A 15,985-nucleotide genomic window follows, 5' to 3' on the forward strand; every position below is an offset into this window, starting at 1 on the left:
ACAGTTGGTTAGCTTGCTTTCACTTACTCTATTTGAAAATAATAAATCTCAAGTTCTTTCAGAGTTGTATAATTTAATTCAAGCTTTTCACTAATCTAGACAGTTGGTCCATCCTATAGGGTAAGTGAAGATTTACTAATTACCAGCATACAACAACCGCGAATGCGTAGAGTGACACCTGCCTTCACTAACTGAGTGGAATAGGTGGCAAATACAGAAAATTGACAAAGAAAACTATTCCAGAGCAGTGACTTTTATTTTCTATCCTACCAGAGTAAGAAGCACATTTTACAGTGATTGCAGCTTGGTACACACACTGAAACAAAAACAATACTTGTCCTTATTTTGTGTGACACTGTTACTTTCTATTTATTTTTAAATAAATGTTAGTTACTACCCACTAATTTCATAATCTATTAATGGGTCGCTGTTTTGGAAACACTACCCTAGAATCTGGTGGCGCTAGTGGAAAAGAACCCACATGCCAATGCAGGAGACGTAAAAGACGCGGGTTCGATCCCGGCATGGGGAAGATTCCCTGGCGGAGGAAATGGCAGCCGACTGCAGTATTCTTGCCGGGGGAATCCCATGGACAGAGGAGCCTGGCGGGCTATGGTTCATAGGCTTGCAAAGAGTCAGACACGACCAAAGCGACTTAGGACGCTCGCATGCACCCTAGAATCTGTTGGGAGATAGTATTCTTTTGTGAGAGAACAGGGTAAGCGGTGATGTCACCAGAAAAGCCCATTAAAAATTCCTAGGAAATAAAAATAGAATCTTGGTAATAAAGTCTAACCTTTTTTTTTCTTTCTTGTCTTTCCTTTCCTTTGTGCTTAGTCCAGTTTCACTTGCTTATGGAGTGCTGCCTCACACCCATCACTTCAGCCGAGAGTTTCTATGCAAAATGGCTGCTCGGACACCTCAGCTCGGATGGCCCGGTGCAGAAGCTCTGCGCCGAACACTGCAATTCAAGATGGCGGCAGAGTGGGCCGTGTGCAGACACACTGCTCCCGGCAATGCAACCTGGAGCTTGGCGCACAGCAGCTGTACCCACACTACAAGATCTCTGCCCCATCACTGCTGACAAGATCCCTCTGTGCAGCCCCGCCCAGGGCCTCTTGGGAAGTGTGTGGACTCTAGAGGCACAAGTTGCCACCTCTCCATTCTTTGACGGGAAGAGCACAGCGTCCCTTTACTTCTGAACCCAGCTCAGCCTCATTCTATTGGTTCCAATGACACGAGGCAGGAGGACCCTTTTGGGGACCTGAGATAGGAGGATCAGTAATAATAGAAGGAACTGTAGCTATCTGATTTTCTCCGCCCATTCTTCTCTCAAATCCTTGCCCATCAACCTCTCTGCTCTAGTCACTACTGCCTCCTGTTTCTCAACATTCACTAAAAAGCTCATTCCTACCTTCATCTACCCTTCCAGCTAAGTTTCCATTTCCCTTCTTTTTTCAAAAGCCTACCCTGAGTTTCTGCCTGATCTACTGATAGTCATCCAGGCTTACCCACTGTAGGTGAGACAAGATGATGCTGTCAGGCCTCTCCACTCAACAGTGTGAACCCTTCCCTGCTTCACTTAATTGCTCCCGTCTCAGCTCAGTTTCTGGCTCTTGGCTCCATTTTCCATGAACAGTCCTTCTCTATCTCTGGACTTAGTTTGGTATTTGGTGTCTGGTCTTTCAAGTTCTTATCTAATTGCTCTCCATTAAGAACATGGATAATGTGTTATCACCACCATAAAAACAAAATCTTTGGGATCAGACAAAATCCAAGACACTCACCAGCTATATGATCTTGGGTATATCATTTGATTTCCCTGAGCCTCGGTTACATCATCCATAAAACTGGATGCAGGCTTGTGAAGGGTAAACTAATCCTTAATGCCTGGCATATAGCAAACACTCTCTAAATGTCATCTATGATCAGTATTATTACTGTTGCTGTTATTATTGGTTTAACCTACTGGCTTGTTTCCCTTCCCACCCAAACTACAACATCCGGTCTTTGAAAGACAGAGAGGTTCAGAGTTTGAGACTACCTAGTGTAGCTGTACTTTCCAGTTCCCCTATTCCCCAATTTCTCTCCAAACATCTCCTGTGCGTATAGTATCATTTTTCACTATATCTATCCCAGTTAGAGTCTTCAATGAATCCCATAGTTCCCTCCTTCATGGTTCCTGACAAGAGTTGTGATGCATGATGTAGGTGGACATTCCTACAAAGGTCAGTTCTGATCATTTCTTGCAATGATGGACCATAGATAGGAAGTAAGCCCAAGAATTCCACGCCTCCCCACAAGCAAGCCACCCAAACAGGTTATAACCTTCTACCATAAAAACCAGGTGTGGCCAAATTTATCCCATTCAGCAAGGACAGACTGAAGAAGGGACTGTTATGGAGCCCATGGGACACCCTGACAGCTCGCACAGGCTCTGCGTACAATCAACACCAAGCCAAAACTAGTATTTGCAGCCTTAGTTTCATGAACTATCTCCCACTTCACATGTTCTGTACCTCACCCATTAATACAGTTCCAGTGAGCCTGGCCATGCTTTTGCTCCTCATCCTTCCATGTCCTTGCCCTTGCCTTATTCCTTTGATTCAGTGTATTTCTCTCCTTGGCTTTGGCTGTCCTTCCAGCTATTTTTGGTCTCTGCTTTGGGTTTAATGTACTTACAAACCACCCTAACTAACTCCTTCATATTTATACCCCCTGATTTAACTTGTCCATGATTCCTTCTTCCAATATACAGCTATCACTCACCCCCAACTTTGACCTGTGTTAGCCCCATAGATGAGACCATGAAAAGTAGCAATCTTTGATATAAATGACTTTTTGGATAATAGTTCATCAATTATATTTTTGGATCTACAAGCAAAACATCTGGGGCATGGTCACTTACTCTATTATCTGGAAAATTGTCATTGTCCTCCTTTTCCTGATGAGATTATATCAGCTTGGATATGGGGCTTCTCTGGTGGCTCAGTGAAAGTGAAGTGAAAGTCTCCCAGTCGTGTCTGACTCCTTGCGACCCCATGGACTACACAGTCCATGGAATTCTCCAGGCCAGAATACTGGAGTGGGTAGCCTTTCCCAACCCAGGGATTGAACCCAGGTCTCCCGCATTGCAGGCGGATTCTTTACCAGCTGAGCCACAGGGAAGCCCAAGAATACCTATCCCTTCTCTAGGGGATCTTCCCAACCCAGGAATCAATCTGGAGTCTCCTGCATTGCAAGCAGATTCTTTACCAACTGGGCTATCAGGGAAACTCAGACAGATTGGTAAAGAATCCACCTGCAATGCAGGATATCTGGGTTCTATCCTTGGGTTGGGAAGATACCCTGGAGAAGGACATGGCAACCCACTCCAGTATTCTTGCCTGGAGAAACCCATGGACAGAGGAGCCTGGCAGGCTATATAGTCCATGGGTCACTAAGAGTCAGACACAACTCAGTGACTAACACTTATTTTTTTAATCACTTATGGCTGTGTAGGAGGTGGTAATTGACTTACCTTGAAATCAGGATCTTCCAGCTTCAGAGAATAGTGGTTAAGATCACAGTAATTAAGAACCCAAACTCCAAAGTCAGATGACTCAGATTTAAATCCTGGTCCATCAACTTACTACTATATTTTGAGCCTTTTATTTTTTAATTTGTTTTCTTGGTAATTGGGGTTTGATTATTTGGGTGCTATTTAAATAAACAAGGCAACAAGTATCTTGATCATATCAAGTTAGAAATATCAGAATCATTCAGTAAATTTTAGATATTGGCTCCTCTGCTTTCTTTGCCTCTGCTCTCCTCAGTTTCTCTCTTTTGCATTCATGAATTCCTTTGCATATTGATTCAACTAAATTATTTATCTATCATGTTGTTTGGCACTGTGCAGGGTCAGAGAAATACAAAGATAAGTCATGGACTGTACCTTTAAAGTTGAATAATATATATTTATCTTCCCAACCCAGGGACATATATATAAATGACAGAGGCAAATAAATACAGGCATTAAAATGCTAAGCGTGATGAACTTCCCTGGTGGTCCGGTGCTTAAGAATCCACCTACCAATGCAGGGGACACAGATTTGACCCCTGGTCCAGCAGGATGCCACATGCCACAAGGCAACTAAGCCTGTGAGCCACAAGCACTAAAGCCTGCATGCCTAGAGACTGTGCCCTGCACTAAGAGAAGCCACCACGGGAAACCCATGCACCCCAACTAGCGTGGCCCCCACTCGCTGCAACTAGAGAAAAGCCCACACAGCAACAAAGACTCAGCACAGCCAAAAATAAATTTTAAAAAATTTTAAAACCTCATTACCTACGAGCCCCCAATTTCCCTTAAAAAAAAAAATGCTATAGGTGCTGAGATAGAGAACGTTTCAAGGTACACTGGAGCATAAGGGAGGGCACAGGTTACACCTGAGGGGACAAAGTGAAGGACAATATCAAGAAGTAAAGGAAGTCTTTGTGGAAAAGGTTGATGCCCAGCTCAAATCTTGAAGCTGTCCTGCTTTTCACTTGCAGCCTCAGACCAATTCGAACCCTGAGGAAATCTGATTAAGACAGTCTTTACAAAAAAGCTCAGAAATGTCACCCCATGTCCTGGATTCCAGGGGCCTAGTTCCAATGGCTGGGGCTCCCACATTGCCTCCCTGGTCTCCTTGTTGGCATCAGTTAAGGAATTTGAAGTCATCAGGAGTAATCTCCAAGTCCACAGTCATAGCTCTGTTGTATCTCTCCCAATACCCCATAAAAGGCTCAGTTCTTAGTATTTAGCTAGTCTTTATCAGTGTGGTATCCAAATCTTTCCCGAACACTTAAGCCCTTCTTAAGTGATCAGAGCCCTTGTGGCTTGTCTTTGCCAGACTCTTCTCTGGGATCTGGGTCTTGTTTTGTATCCCAGTTGGAGTTCTGCCATCCTCCCGAATGGCCAACTATCTACTAGCTCTGCTTGAATTCCTGGCCCCACACTGGGGCCCACACTTAACTGGAAAACTTAGCCCAAGTATATCTGGATTGAGACTAACTTTCAGTAAAGACTCTTTCTTTGACAAATTCTAGTTAGTCTCCTCTGACCCCTCTTCTTACCCTGATCTCACCCTTGGTGCCCATCCTGCCTTTGGCTGCCCAGACCAGTTTTTGCAAGAATTCTGCTAAGTAAGTTTAATGTTTCCCACCCTTGATTTCTGATCACCCTTGACATCTGATCAAGTTCCTCATCCTCCACTTTTGATGTATAAGTCCTTGGTCTGCCTTTTGTACAAGAATCATGCTAGGTCAATTGAGCACAAATTCTCCTACCTTTGGTGGCTCCTTGTAGGAATTTTCTATCCCATCCACTGATACCCTTCCCTTGGCTACAAATCTCCACTTGAATTTGCTGATTTGGAGTTGAGCTTGATTTCTCTCCCCAGTTGCAATAGATTGGACACCTATTACAAGTAGTCGTGAATGAAGTCTTCCTTACCATTTTAACACTGTCGGAATAATTTTTGTAACACTTGTCATGCCTTTTAGACAATAATCATGGATAGCCCATGGCCCAGCTGTCCTTCTGGTCTACTGTAGGAATCGGGCCTCATTCCAGCTCCTTCTCACCAGCCCCAAGCTGACACATACACAACAATACAGCTCACGTAGGAAATTCCCTGGTGGTCCAGTGGTTAGGACTCCATGGTTAGGATGCCATGCTCTCACTGCTGAGGGCCCAGTTTCAATCCCCAGTCGGGAAACTAAGATCTACAAGCTGTGCAGCCAAAAAAATATACAACTCAGGTAGACTCACCTGTAAATATGGATCTGGGGAATTGGGGCCAATTCTATTCCGACCAACATTCCCTAATTCATTCAGTCAACTGGATAATCAAAACATATGAATAAATTTAAGTGGTTTCTAAACATAAATATATTTTCAAAGACCTTCCTTATTTGTATTACAGACATTAACAAAATACATACACTCAAGGCATAAAATATCTGTCTGGTGCTCTTTTGCATAAAAAAAATCATAGTGGATACAGATCTCTGATGCTTCAGTGGTGCCATAAACAAATTCACTGGCCTGTTTTTGGACAAAGAATTATCTGAAATTTTACCTCTTGGGTTCCAAGAATGTTTTTGTTGTTAGTAGAGAGACTTTATTGTAAAAGCCTCCTCATCTAGACCTCTGGTGATTTTTCATGTTTTATTCATCTCTTTCATTTGGCTTCAAGTGAGGTAAGGACTTGATAAAATTCAAAATTTACTGAATTTTGTCTTAATATCAGGTCCAGAATTTTCATCTCCCTTCACTGAGCTTGTTACTGAAGCATTTTGAAGGAAATGGCGAGTTAGCCATTCATTGGTTCTCATGGCTTTGCAGTGGAGGCAGGGCCTTTCCCTGATTTGGTAACCTCCCATATTCCTTTGCCTCTGAGCTATTTTTCTCTTCTTAATACCGGCTGGTGATGGGCGGTGTTCACTTTCACTCTCCTTCCATGAGGAGGCTCCGGAGTTAGATTCTTCACTGTCACACTCAGTAGTATCACTGTCATGTGGGGTCCGATTCACTTGACTGAATTCAGAATAGCGCCTCGCTCGTCTTTGTTCAAGACAGGCATTGACCAAAGCCACTTCTGAGTCAGTTACAGGGGTAAGTTGGCTCTGCTTTGGTTTTTTCATCATTTGCAAAGAATCCCAGGCATCCTCTTTGCCTCGCCGCTTATTGGAAATATCTTTGCTTTCTAACAACAATGAAAGAAATCAACAAGTTAGGCACATTTTTGGTTACTATAACCTCATCTTACCTAAAAAGGAAGCCTATGGTGTGGCTCACTCTTTGCTGCCATTTGCCAAACCACCACTTTTCCCCACATATTTTCAAGTGTTGGCAGCTGACTTCATTTTCCAGTGCCATACCAAAACTCCTAAAAACCAAAAGGATCAAATAGATGCTTGACATATTACTTTTGAAGTTTCATGGACCCTTGAAATAATATCAACAGAAAGGTCTCCAAACTTTTCTGAGGAGGACCCTTTTAACTTTTGCCTTGATGTTTTTTTTTTTTTTAATATTTATTTTTATTTACTTATTTGGCTGCACAGGGTCTTAACTGTGGCATGTGGGATCTAGTTCCCCAACCAGGGATCAAACCGAGGACCCCACATTGAAAGATCAGAGTCCTAGCCACTGGACCACCAGGCAAGTCCCTACCTTGATGTTTTAAAGATTCAAGTGTGTGTATGAATGTGATTTGGGTAGCAGAAAATGAAAAAGGATTTTCTCTGTATACACTGGTGTACTGGACTTGGCTCATACCAGCCAGCTCACAAGAAATGATAAACTTTCCAGAACCTTGCAAGACGGCTGCTAAATGTAGCCATTAGTCAAAATTAAATTATACATGCTTACCACTAAATCAATTTGCTACAAATAAATGTAATAAATATTCAGAACTCATCACTTCCTTAATTATTTTACTACATTTCATTATGAGGTTTGCTCTTGAAACTACTATTTATGTCTGTTCTTTCTGGATATTAAAAATACTATGTAATGATGTGCTGTTATGCATCTCTTCCTAACTCCCATGTTCAGTGACATTATGTTGGTAACCTGAAAGTAGTTTTGATGGGATAAAAATCAACAAGCACTAAGAATCAGGTATTCATTTACGTAGATTTGTCAAGACAGGTTCTGTAGATTGTCTAGACAGGCTTCCCAGGTGGCACTAGTGGTAAAGAACCTGCCTACCAATGCAGGCGATATAAGAGACCTAGGTTTGATCCCTGGGTTGGGAAGATCCCCTGGAGGAGGAAATGGCAACCCACTCTGGTATTCTTGCCTGGAGAATCCAATGGATAGAGGAGCCTGGTGGGCTACAGTCCATGGGGTCACAAAGAGTTGGACATGACTGAAGCAACTTGGCACACAACCCAAAGTAGTGGAGAACATGTTACTGATGCAGATAACATTTAAAGGTATCATGTCTATAGCCGCTATAATGTGAACAGCACCCAAAAATGAGGAAATATTCTTCCAGAGTATTCTAAAACTATTATCCAGCTCAGCAAAGAAGTCATTCACATCATTAACAACCAAGTTAAGTTCCAACATACCTCTTTGTGTTTCTTTTGTCCTATTCCTTAACTTAAAGGAAAGTAACAGTCATATTGGAACTAAACCCATTTATCTATTGTAACTATAGGTTGGCTAAGGCTGAAAATGGCCAAAATCAAAGAAGTACTTTGTGAGAATCAGCGGTCTATATGGAATTTACCCTAAAGTATATTATATATTTTATTATTTGTAAATTATCTGATATACATACTTTATACTAGTAAAATTTTAAATGCTATATACTACACACATTTTTGGAGAGCCAGTTGTTAAAGACTTATCAGCACACCACTGCTTGTGCGTGCTTAGTCACTCCAGTCGTGTCCGACTCTCTGCGACCCCATGGACCATGGCCTGCCAGGCTCCTCTGTCCATGGGATTCTCCAGGCAAGAATTCCAGAGTGGGTTGCCATTTCCTTCTCCAGGGAGAAAGTATGAAGTGAGTGAAGTGAGTGAAGTGAAGTCGCTCAGTCGTGTCTGACTCTGCGACCCCATGGACTGTAGCCTACCAGGCTCCTCTGTCCATGAGATTTTCCAGGCAAGAGTACTGGAGTGGGGTGCCATTTCCTTCTCCACCACTGCTTATAAGTTATTCAAAAAGATGTCAGGTATAGCTCATAGCCTCGCAGAAACACTAGCAATAATTATGTGTGAAAGGCAAGCTGTGTGATGGGAGAATGCTGAGAAATGAAAAGACAGCTTGAGCTCTACCTACCAGTAATGTGTAGCCTCTAGCAGCTCTGCTGAAGTAGCTAAGCTGTCCTTCTGCACCAAAGCAAAGTGCTCATCCATGGGCCACCAGAGGTCTGGGGAGGCTCTATAATGCTCTTGGCTATTTATCTCTGTTGTCTGCTTTTCACACCCAACACATATTTTTTTCATCATAGTCCAATATCAAATAAGTGCTGGCTCTTACCTTTACTTGGTGAAGTACTTGTCCCATTGTCTTCATCCTTTTTCTTCTCAGACATCTATTTCAGAAATACAGATTAGTAATAGTGATCTCAGTTGGTTGTTTTTCACTCATATTTACTTAGACAGTGTCTAATTTTAAGCAGTCAGTGCGGTCCAATAACAAGAAGGCAATGGCACCCCACTCCAGTACTCTTGCCTGGAAAATCCCATGGATGGAGGAGCCTGGTAGGCTGCAGTCCATGGGGTCGCACAGAGTCGGACACGACTGAAGTGACTTAGCAGCAGCAGCGGTCCAATAAATACTTATTGAGTTCCTATTATAGTGATCCTACTTCTGCAGCCCATTAAGAAGACCATGCTTTGACAGCAGGATCTACCAAAATGTTTTGAACAGCAAAATGGAAAAAAGATCGAGAGAAAATAAGACCAATGACAACTTATAAGTTATAAAGTTTTCCTGAACTCACTGACATTATAGAGAAATACTGTTTAAATGTCATTTAAAAATGACTCAGTAAAGAATCTGCCTGCAATGTGGGAGACTTGGGTTCAGTCTCTGGGTTGGGAAGATCTCCTGGAGAAGGGAATGGCTACCCACTCCAGTATTCTTGCCCAGAGAATTCCATGGACAGAGGAGCCTGGAAGGCTACAGTCTATGGGGTTGCAAGCAGTCAGACACAACTGAGCAACTAACACAAAACATAATCTTAAAAAAATGATAGTACTAGGATTAGTTTTAAATTGCTTTTTAAAGGGCATTTTATCAGGTCACATTATGATAATTCTTTAAGATCTTTATATGAATTTATAGACTTACTATCTCCTAAATCCTTCAGAAACATTATTCCAAAATGCAACCATAATATATTACTTGTGAACTTGGCAACCAGAAGAAATTGATTTCTTTGAAGAATTCCAATTTCAAATATTCTGCCCCAATATTCCATAAATATATTTGTCCCATTTTTCAGATAAATATTCCACTTTTTGATGCTAAAAATTGTTTTGCCAAAAACTACACATACAAAGCAACTCTTTCAGAATATATCAAGTACTTTATAAATACTCATAACACTTTTGGCACATAATAATTCTGGGAATCTATGACTGAGAAATAAACTCCAAAAGAAAGTTTTATGTACAGACATATTCTCCCAATGTAATTAGGATAATATAAATACAAAATTCAAAAGTAGAAATAGTTAAATTATGACACAATCATATCATATATAGTTATAAAAATTATTATAATAAGGTTACGTCATAACATGAGGAAATGAATGTTATAATATTAATTTAAAAATCAAGATGCAAATTTGTATATGCAGTATGATCACAACTTAGCTAAAAATGTGAAAAGAAGAAATACTAAGGAATGTACACAAGAGTTAGCAATAGCAGCTTTGAGAGTTGAAACTGATTTTTTTTTCCATCTAATCCTTCAAACTGTCTACAATTAGGGGAAAAATGAATTTATGTAGAAAGCCAAACTACCTTTGGATTGAAAAGTACCATACTTGGGTATTTATAACTGCAGTCTGAGATCTTTGGCCCATTCTTTTCTTAATACTCCATCTTCACAATGTTTGATAAGTTTCTCTAATGAGGTGCCTCTTTGTTTTTGAGTTACTGAAATAATTTTCTGAGAATTTTGAGTGGAATCCTCTTTAAGGATACCTTTTTAAGAATGTTTTTGGGTGGGCTTATTTTAAATGTAAAATGTTTAGAGATGATTATGAAGATATTAGAAGTTTATGAACTTTAAAAAGTTAGGTTTATTTTCTTTTCATGGAAAGCTTCCATATTTGAGTTGACATCAAATCAAAATAAAATCACAAAATCTAAAGAAAGACTTTACATCAAGCTAAGTGGAATCATATGAACTATGGTTACCAAAAGTATTTTATTAAGTGTCTCTGGGTTTGACTCAGTTGAGTGAAAACAGCAGAAGTGCCTGCCCCAAAGGGGAGGTTAGGATGGTGGGGAGCTCTGGGATATGGCTCTGCCTTTCTGCCACTGGGATTTTACCAAGCCACTTAACCCCTTCTAAGCTCCACTTCCACATACGCAAAAAGAGGAGCTTGGACTGGGACTGGGACTGTTTGGGAAAATACCAGCACTGTCTGAATAAACACTAAACATATAAACTAAATATAGCATATATAGTCTGGCAAGAATACACAGAAGAACTGTACAAAAAAGATCTTCACGACCCAGATAATCACAATGGTGTGATCACTGACCTAGAACCAGACATCCTGGAATGTGAAGTCAAGTGGGCCTTAGGAAGCATCACTATGAACAAAGCTAGTGGAGGTGATGGAATCCCAGTTGAGCTATTCCAAATCCTGAAAGATGATGCTGTGAAAGTGCTGCACTCAATATGCCAGCACATTTGGAAAACTCAGCAGTGGCCACAGGACTGGAAAAGGTCAGTTTTCATTCCAATCCCAAAGAAAGGCAATGCCAAAGAATGCTCAAACTACCACACAATTGCACTCATCTCACACGCTAGTAAAGTAATGCTCAAAATTCTCCAAGCCAGGCTTCAGCAATATGTGAACCATGAACTTCCAGATGTTCAAGCTGGTTTTAGAAAAGGCAGAGGAACCAGAGATCAAATGGCCAACATCCGCTGGATCATGGAAAAAGCAAGAGAGTTCCAGAAAAACATCTATTTCTGCTTTATTGACTATGCCAAAGCCTTTGACTGTGTGGATCAGAATAAACGGTGGAAAATTCTTCAAGAGATGGGAATACCAGACCACCTGACCTGGCTCTTGAGAAATTTGTATGCAGGTCAGGAAGCAACAGTTAGAACTGGACATGGAACAACAGACTGGTTCCAAACAGGAAAAGGAGTACGTCAAGGCTGTATATTGTCACCCTGTTTATTTAACTTATATGCAGAGTACATCATGAGAAATGCTGGACTGGAAGAAACACAAGCTGGAATCAAGATTGCCAGGAGAAATATCAATAACCTCAGATTTGCAGATGACACCACCCTTATGGCAGAAAGTGAAGAGGAACTCAAAAGCCTCTTGATGAAAGTGAAAGTGGAGAGTGAAAAAGTGGGCTTAAAGCTCAACATTCAGAAAACGAAGATCACAGCGTCCGGTCCCATCACTTCATGGGAAATAGATGGGGAAACAGTGGAAACAGTGTCAGACTTTATTTTTCTGGGCTCCAAAATCACGGCAGATGGTGACTGCAGCCATGAAATTAAAAGACGCTTACTCCTTGGAAGGAAAGTTATGACCAACCTAGATAGCATATTGAAAAGCAGAGACGTTACTTTGCCAACAAAGGTCCGGCTAGTCAAGGCTATGGTTTTTCCTGTGGTCGTGTATGGATGTGAGAGTTGGACTGTGAAGAAGGCTGAGCGCCGAAGAAGTGATGCTTTTGAACTGTGGTGTTGGAGAAGACTCTTGAGAGTCCCTTAGACTGCAAGGAGATCCAACCAGTCCATTCTGAAGGAGATCAGCCCTGGGATTTCTTTGGAAGGAATGATGCTAAAGCTGAAACTCCAGTACTTTGGCCACCTCATGGGAGGAGTTGACTCATTGGAAAAGACTCTGATGCTGGGAGGGATTGGGGGCAGGAGGAGAAGGGGACGACAGAGGATGAGATGGCTGGATGGCATCACTGACTCGATGGACGTGAGTCTGGGTGAACTCCAGGAGTTGGTGATGGACAGGGAGGCCTGGCGTGCTGTGATTCATGGGGTTGCAAAGAGTCGGACACGACTGAGCGACTGATCTGATCTGATCTGATAGTCTATGAAAGCAAAAGGGTAAATGTGTCTTAAAAAGTGGCAGATCCAGAGGAGATCATTGTGCTTTATGTTGGAGGATAATTATCACCACATTTCCATCATGATTTTACCATTACTTCAAGGTTTGTAAATAAAGGTTCACAATTTAGCAGAGAAAATTAAGTTCAAAGTGAAGGAAAAATTTCATCCTTTTTGACTAGCTCGCATGTGGTTCTCAGATTTCAAATCTGGGACCCTTTAAGCTGCCATAAGGGTATAAAGAGAAAGACAAAACCTCTAAGATAATTAAGGCTTTAATCAGCACTTCAGTTCAGTTCAGTTCAATCCCTCAGTCATATCCGACTCTTTGCGACCCCATGGACTTTAATCAGCACTGAATAGATATAATTCAACATTTCAACTATGCTATGAAACAAACAAATGATATGGCAGGAAACCTGGGTCTATTCTGTCATAACCACTCATGACATTGGACAAGTCACTTAATCTCTTTGGGCTTTATCGATGGAAAACAAACAAACAAAGGAAGGATACCAATATCTTCCTTGCCTACAAAGAGGAGGCTGGACCATATGCTCTTTTGAGGTCCTTGAAGCTCATTGCTCTATGACTCCGAAGAGCTGGTGCAAGTATGGCAGCAGAGAAATAGCTTAGACTTCTCAAATGGTCTTCATGATGAAATTGTCAAGAATCATTTTCAATTTTTTATTAATTTTCTAAAGTAGCTTTTCTTGCCAATCTAGACAAATTCAATGTACTTAGCTAGGGAGTCTAAAGACCTGTATAAGTTATCAGTATTCTGAATATTCTTTTGGCAAAATATCTACCTTAAGCATATAGACTGTAGATAAAACTTATTTTTATGGGGAGGAGGTAGAGAATAGTCTTTGATTATTATAATGGAATCTAGCTGGCATAGACATAACATGCCTCCTCCTCTCCATCCATCTAGAGCTGATACAGCACTCAGTTTAGCTGACCATTGCCAGCCCAGTGCTCTGGCTGTAAGGCTAAACGGTAGTGGTTTTATTAATCATCAGCCTGGTAATAATGGCCAGCAAGGATTCCATATCAGTGACTTATAAGAGCTCGGTTACTCATAATATATGGGAGCATCAAAGCTCTGATTAAGTGGACTATCTCACTCTTTTTGTGTATGTGTGAAAGTTGTTCAGTCATGTCCAACTTTCTGTGACACCATGGACAGTAGCCTGCCAGGCTCCTCTGTCCACGGAATTCTTCAGGTAAGAATATTGGAGCCGATGAAAGAAAGAAAGTACAAATCACTCAGTTGTGTCCGACTCTTTGCAACCCCATGAACTGTAACCTACCAGGCTCCTCCATCCATGAGATTTTCCAGGCAGGAGTACTGGAGTGGGTTGCCATTTCCATCTCCAGGCAATCTTCCCAACCTGAGGATCAAAACCAGGTCTCCCACATTGCAGGAAGATTCGTTACCATCTGAGCCACGAGAGATGACCAAGATGGCATTTTCTTCTCCTAGTAGTGGTCCAGAAGGGTGACTTTAGCTCTGTTTAGTTTAGTTCTGGATCTTATTCTGTGTGGATAATGTACTGCCTCATTCCCACAACATGTGTCCTATAAATATGACAACTTTGGTATCTTTGATTAGAATTACATCCAAAGGGAATTTGGAGGTCATTAACCAGTAGGGAGATCAGCCCTGGGATTTCTTTGGAAGGAATGATGCTAAAGCTGAAACTCCAGTACTTTGGCCACCTCATGCGAAGAGTTGACTCATTGGAAAAGACTCTGATGCTGGGAGGGAAAAGACTCTGATGCTGGGAGGGATTGGGGGCAGGAAGAGAAGGGGACGACAGAGAATGAGATGTCTGGATGGCATCACTGACTCGATGGACGTGAGTCTGAGTGAACTCCGGGAGTTGGCGATGGACAGGGAGGCCTGGCGTGCTGAGATTCATGGGGTCACAAAGGCTCAGACACGACTGAGCGACTGAACTGAACTGAACTGAACCAGTAGGGAAGTTTATCCCAGCTTACTTAGCATGTGGAGAATTTAGCAACTGAGAACAATCTAAATGTCTCAAAATTGCAGATTTGCTATGCTGCAACCGTAAGACAAAATTATGCAGTCATTAAGAGTGCTTCTTCTGTGTGAAAATAATTTGATGAAGTATTACAACATAATGTTAAGTTTAAAAAAGCAGGATATGAAAATATATACAACACAATGCAAACCATCTAAGATAAAAAATAGAGATGAAGAGAGATATACTATGATACAAAAAAAAAAAAAAGAACTAGAAGAACATACTCCAAAATGTTAACAGTGGTTATCTCTAGGAAATAAGAAACAGTACATCAATTTTCTTCATCCTTTACTATATTTTTGGATCCTCTAGAATGATACTGCATTATTTTCAAAACTAGAAAACAAACTTGTAAAAACTAGTTTCACCACTGTAAAATTTATTTTATGGAAATTCCCTAGTATACAGTAAATCTATTTAAATATATATTATTTAAAATGAAAAATCAAAAATAAAATGAAAAATCATATCCTACCCAGACAGAAGCCCTAGAGAAGAACATCAGGACCAGTATAATGACAAAATACCAAAGCAGGAAGTTCCCTATTGTCCCACAAGAGTCATCCTTCCGGCATTCATAATCTTGATTTGGAATGGTAAAACTTATAGGAATGGCGGGAGGATCCACCTCCCAAAATAAAGAAAAAAGATCTCCCATGATGACTTCTTGCTTTGAAAATAAAACATGCTCATAGGGATGAAGATGACTGGGAAGTACTTGAGGTGTATGACAACTTCCTTGGCAACCTATTATGACATATACACTTCATTAATTGTGACAGGAACTGACAAACATTTCTTGGATTGCTACATTTTTGGAAGATTTGTGTAAGTCACATCTATGAAAATTTAAGGTAATTCCCCATACCTCAATATGGTGCATTCTGCCTTAATCTTTTTGTGTATGTGTCTTGAAACTTGTATACATGGTATTTTCTTTACGTAAATCTAAGTCTCTAAGGTATCCATTCATTTTTCAGTCTCTTTGATATACATCATACCATTGTAATCTAACATACATAGTTCTAATGTGTTGTAGACTGAACTGTGGTCCCCAAAAAGCCTATGTTGAAACCTCAAGCCCCGATTTGACTATAATTGTAGATAGAGCCT

The 15,985-nt window shown here is 40.9% G+C and overlaps 1 protein-coding gene across 1 annotated transcript; it reads right to left on the minus strand.

The window, feature by feature from the left end:
* Positions 1-6,243: 6,243 nt before the first annotated feature.
* Positions 6,244-15,530, minus strand: SSMEM1 (serine rich single-pass membrane protein 1). The gene is made up of 3 exons (XM_005905278.3): positions 15,348-15,530; positions 9,024-9,078; positions 6,244-6,731 (listed from the first exon to the last, which is right to left on the minus strand). Exons 1-3 carry the CDS (start codon positions 15,528-15,530, stop codon positions 6,244-6,246), a joined length of 726 nt encoding a protein of 241 aa, XP_005905340.1.
* Between the last annotated feature and the right edge of the window lie 455 nt (positions 15,531-15,985).

This window comes from Bos mutus, chromosome 4 (genome assembly GCF_027580195.1).
Source record: "Bos mutus isolate GX-2022 chromosome 4, NWIPB_WYAK_1.1, whole genome shotgun sequence".
Classification (NCBI taxonomy): domain Eukaryota; kingdom Metazoa; phylum Chordata; class Mammalia; order Artiodactyla; family Bovidae; genus Bos; species Bos mutus.

Excerpts from the sequence above, each read along its gene's own strand:
- SSMEM1 (XM_005905278.3), bottom strand. The coding sequence starts at position 15,530 with ATGGGAGATCTTTTTTCTTTATTTTGGGAGGTGGATCCTCCCGCCATT. Across the intron at positions 9,079-15,347 it reads TCTCTAGGGCTTCTGTCTGG|ATGTCTGAGAAGAAAAAGGA; the intron begins GTAGGATATGAT and ends TTTCTGAAATAG. Across the intron at positions 6,732-9,023 it reads AAGTACTTCACCAAGTAAAG|AAAGCAAAGATATTTCCAAT; the intron begins GTAAGAGCCAGC and ends CATTGTTGTTAG.